The sequence below is a fragment of the Octodon degus genome, unplaced genomic scaffold, assembly GCF_000260255.1.
Source record: "Octodon degus isolate 3935 unplaced genomic scaffold, OctDeg1.0 scaffold00060, whole genome shotgun sequence".
NCBI lineage: Eukaryota > Metazoa > Chordata > Mammalia > Rodentia > Octodontidae > Octodon > Octodon degus.
Window position 1 is genome coordinate 12,987,862 of NW_004524636.1, and position 5,125 is coordinate 12,992,986.

The 5,125-nt window shown below is 39.5% G+C and overlaps 1 protein-coding gene across 1 annotated transcript in view; it reads right to left on the reverse strand.

Moving 5' to 3' along the window:
* Positions 1–5,125, reverse strand: part of Sel1l2 (SEL1L2 ERAD E3 ligase adaptor subunit) — an 89,464-nt gene that overhangs the window by 14,241 nt on the left and 70,098 nt on the right. The window contains 1 exon segment of the mRNA XM_023718575.1: positions 4,215–4,292. Within this exon segment, the coding sequence (XP_023574343.1) occupies positions 4,215–4,292 (78 nt within the window).

A 5,125-nucleotide genomic window follows, 5' to 3' on the forward strand; every position in this document is an offset into this window, starting at 1 on the left:
GTGGCCTTTGAGCTGCATCTTAAAGACTATATAGGAGTTTTCCAGAAAGGCAAAGTCAATCCTGTCAATTGCCCACTTTGGTCAAAGAGGTTGACCTAAAAGATCAAATAACATTAGAGGCTGTGTGGATTTCAGTCTAGCCAGGAAAGCACTGTGCACATGTGCTTCTTTGTCAAAATTTGACTGCTTGTAAGATCACTGATGTTTTCTTTTTCACTTGATGCTCAACTACTGCCTATTCTTTTGACTAACATTCTGAATACTGAAGAGGTTATTCTGCATATTTAGTACTTGAAGATAATGGATAACTTACACAAGTTCAAATATATAGATAGTTCACAAATCAATCCCAGGTAAGGACTAAGCCCCACAAATGGCTTCCCCAACTAAAACACCTTTCTTTTCTTTCATCTCTTATGCATTTCATTCTCAGTTGACCATGTAAGAGGCCAATAGTAGTCACTTGATTTTTCTTTCAGCAGATATGTAGGTTTGTCTCACAGGTATTTCCCCAGGAAATTAATTTCTGATAGAAAATTCTCCAGATTTCTTCTTACTGTCTAAATATTGCTATTATTGACGCAACCAGGATATACCTCATTGACATAGAGTGGCACAAAAATAGAGAAGGTATATTTTAAATACTGTTTCAAGATTCCAAACTTTGAGCCTGTGCATATCAAAGTGGACCCACTATCCTAAGAATTCTTAACTGCTCTCTTCTTACTTTTTTCCTGGCCACTTTTACTTGTGGCTTCTATGAGTCCTGTACTCTGTGTGGGGAGTTGAAAGACCTAATGTGACTAATTTGGCAAAATCTAGAGGGCCTATCTTCTACCTAGCTTCATTTAGATATTGAGGAAAATGAGAGGGGAAGCAAATGAAAGTGAGAGGAGAGACGGAAGAGGGCAAGAGTAAGAAAATTAGAATAGATGGGACACAGTGTTTTGCTTCTCTGAGGAAGTTCCTGGGAAACCAGAAGCTCACTGGATTAGTCATCAACAGTTGGGAGCCCAGAATACCTATTCCTTTTCAAGTATCTCCAGAAGCCATATCAGCAATGTAGGCCAGGTGATGGAGAGGGAGGCAGAGGCCAGGCCAAACCAGAGCGTACCTGCCTTGTCTAAAGACAGCAGAGCGCCAGCCACTTGTTATCACATGGGTTATAGTCAGATGTGGTTAACTCTTGTCTTTTTTTTTTTTTAAAGCAAAATGCATAATGTTCCCCCCATGTCATATGGGTAATACAACAAAATCATGATAAGGTTGGATGGACGTGCAGTTTACACCATGGCATGAAATACCCAGTCATTGCACCAGTGAGCCATGAAAATATCTGAATTTTCACATTTTGATGTGAAGTTTACAGACTTTAAAAATATTTCTGAGCCAAATACAACATATGTGTAGGAAACCATCAGTATGTAGCTTCCTCACTTGGGTTTAAAAATGGTCTTACTTAGGCTGATAGAAATCTGGGAATAGTATTCATTTGCCAAATATTTAAATGAACTTAGCTATTGACTAGGACCTTGTCCTCCTTGAGGTGATGAGACTTGGAACCAGACAGTAGGGAAGAAATCAGAAAGTAGGAAGCTGCAGGATAAAGAATGAATAGGGGAAAATTTAGAAGGAAGATACTAAGTTACCCAAGGCATGTAGGACAGCTTTGGGGAAAGAAGACAGAGGACTGAGCTTTGCTCTTGGGCTGAATAGGGTCTGGACTGTGGGACTTTTGAGGATAAAACAAATGTGAGGAGATGGAATTGGGTCTGATGTGTCCAGAGCTGTGAGACAGAGCCAGAGGAGTGTCATCCAAGATGGGCTCAATGTCACATAAATATTTTGTTTTTACATAAAAAGTTTGCAAGTGAATAATACAAAAGAGGTAGTAAAATTGGCCATTTTGTGTCCTGTCACAGGTATAAATTTCAAACAAAATTAAAAAGTAGGAGTTTGTGTCAGTATCCACCTCATGGCATTCAGAATAGTTGCCTTAAGTACAATTTTAGGCTTCCTTTGTAAAACAAAAAACAAAACCAGAAAACTCAGGTTTAGCATATGTGTAACTGAGATCACTGCTAGCTACCAAGCTCTGAATAGTTAAGGCTAATTTACAGACCCGATTTCCTGACATTCTTTATTATTATTATTTTTGAAATTTGTGTATTTAGTACAGGGTCTACAGGACCTCACTAAGCACATCAGACTTGTAATGATCCACTTGTTTTCAGCCTTCCAAGCAATGGGATTACAGGCATGCTCCACCACACCCAGTCTCAATTGCCCTGTCAGTGCACCCTGGGGGTGGGCCCCACATGGCACCTGATATTCTTTTAGGCAGACAAATCAACATTATCTGCCAGATTATAAAAGGTTTTTTCAGATACTTCCGTTATGGCCTGTCCTTCCTGGTCCTCCTTATCTAATGGTGCTTCAGATAATTGTTTTGCTGAGCAAAAGTTGTGCATAAATTACTATATTATGGAGGGGGGGGGTAGTACTAGCCTTCCCGATAATTTACATCACAAGAGCAATCCTGACATGCTACTCATTTATAAACATGTTCCTAAGCAGCATGCAGGCTTTTAAAGCCTGAGAATAGTTGAAAATGTTCCTCAATTTGAAAACATTTTTACTGCAAGTGTTGAACTATGAAATTCCAAGAGAACAAAATACTTCCTATTCTTGGGGATAGAAAATATATCAAGGCCAGTTGCCAAAAGCTGATTGATGAGATGCTAGGATGAGAAAGTGGTTTATACATTAAAAGAATTTACAGTGCAGGAAAGTTGGGTAATTGTACTGTTGATTTCTGCTGGTCTGCTGAAGGGAGCAGTTAATGCTTAAATCTTTTTTCTTTCCTTCTCCTTTTTAATTTCTTATAACTCCCCCCTCCAATTTTGCACACTTATAGCTGATAACCTAAACAACTAGTTGAAGACAATGTTGTACAATATAACAAACATTGTTGAATTCCTATTATTTTGTTTAGTGAAATTTGGTATTATCTGTATTTTTTTTTTACTTTTTGTGATCTCTTAAAAATTAAAAAAAATAGATTTAGAATAGCTTATTAATTTCTTTTTCTGATGTCACCCTCACAGAGCTGAACAGCAAAGGAAAAGATTTTAACACAGTCCTCCCACAGGATGTGAGGGGTCATGGCTCCAGGACTCCCCAGATAACAGAATTCCCAGATGTCCTTATATGTTTGTACATAATATACACATATCTTCCTGTATTCTTGAAATCATCTGTCAATATAAAGGCTATATAACCAGTTATATGCAATTATTTAGGGAGTAATGACAAGAAAAGCCTGCAGATATTCAATACAGATGTAATGTTTTATTAAACTTTTGTTCCATAGTTGGTTGAACCCAGGGAGGTAGAACCTGGGGTGTGGAGGGCTGACCACTACAACATTTCTATATTTCCTTATAATTCCAATCATTTCTGCCTTGGATCTGCTTTGATGTTCATTCTACCTAATGGGCTTCAGACAGTGAAAGACAATAATGGATACACAACACTTACATGTGTTGGACACTGTTTTGAGTGTTTTATAATGTAAGACACATATATACTAAATCCTTCAATCCAGACATCATCATCATCAGCCAAATTTTATATTCTCATCTTACAGGTGGAGGAAGGGAGACACAGAAGGCTAAGTGCCCATGGTCACACAGACACACCATTGTAGAGCTGGCATACAAGCCAAGGAGTCTGTCTCCAGAACCTTGTTTTTAATCACTGTGTCATGGCCACCTGCCTAGGACAATGGAAGCTCAGATCTGACTGGAGCAAACTAGACCTTTCCTGCTTGGTTTTGTCCTAGGCTTATGGCTATTAGCAGACGAGTTTTCCAGTCTTCTGCCCTCATCTTTCATTTCCCATTCCTGAGCTAGATGGCTTCACCTATTGCGCAGGAGAGAGCAAAACTGACTCGTTGTCTGGCCTCCAGTCAGTCGCTGCTAGGGTGACACAAGTCACTGCCCTTCCCCATGTATCAGAAACACATGTTTGTACCTCCTTCCGCTTTACCTCTGTAGTTCATTGTCAAAGTTACTGTGTTTCTCCAGGACCTAAAACTCCTGCTAGGCCCATTATCTGGGCTTGGGACTTTGAAGTAAACTCTTGGGCACCAATCTGCACATAATAAAAGCCAGTTGTTTGTATGTGTTCACAGTAGTGGGTTGAGAACATACCTTATTAGCTGCCATGGAAAAGTATTTGAAGGCAGTAGCATTATTTTGTGGTGCAGCAGCATTCCCCTCTAAATACATCTAGGAAGAGCAATGAAAAGAGAATGTAAAAAACAGAAGAAGCTGCGGGAGATGGAAATATTTGAAAACTTAAAAGATGTAACATTGCACAGCATTGTAGACATAATAACTGACACTGAGTTGTACATTTAAAAATAGTAGATTTTAAGTTATTTGAATTTTACCTCCAAAAAAAAAAAAAAAAGCCAAGTAGCTAAATTTAGAATCTACACATATCTTGAACTGACTTTGTAGATGGGCAAAGAAGTGGACCCTGTTTAGATTTTCTCCTGTTTCTTGCGTCCAAATTATTGGATGTGGCACTTCTAGAAGTAGAGTATGAATCCACATGGTTACTGAAATAAATTGGCTGCTGGGAGCCAAGGATCTGTGTTGGAAGTGGAGCGACATTGGTCTTTGAAGAAGAAAGGATGCTAGAGGAATCCTCTATAAGGATACTCAGTAGTCATGGAGATCTCCCATCAGAAATGGCATGAGGGTGGACCTTGGGCAGCTTTAGAGCTTGCTTCTCATTCTGAGGATAGAGGAAAGAGGCATCTGATTGGTCTGAGAACTGTACCAGCCTTCAGTGCACTGGGTCTCCTATTACCTGCTAAGACTGTGGGCAGCTCAGGGCTCATAGATACTCAAGAGAAGAGCATAGCAAGTGCATTTTTAAGGCTGTTTTTGATGCTTTACATTAAGGCATGATGTATGGAGCTTCTTCCCAACATGTTACCTCAAGAATACTACCTCAGTGGGAGCCAAATGCCCCCTCAGCTGCTTCCGTGAATGAGACCTCCAGTCTTGTCACCCTATCCTGAGTTCCATTATCTGGTGCCATTCATTTCCTT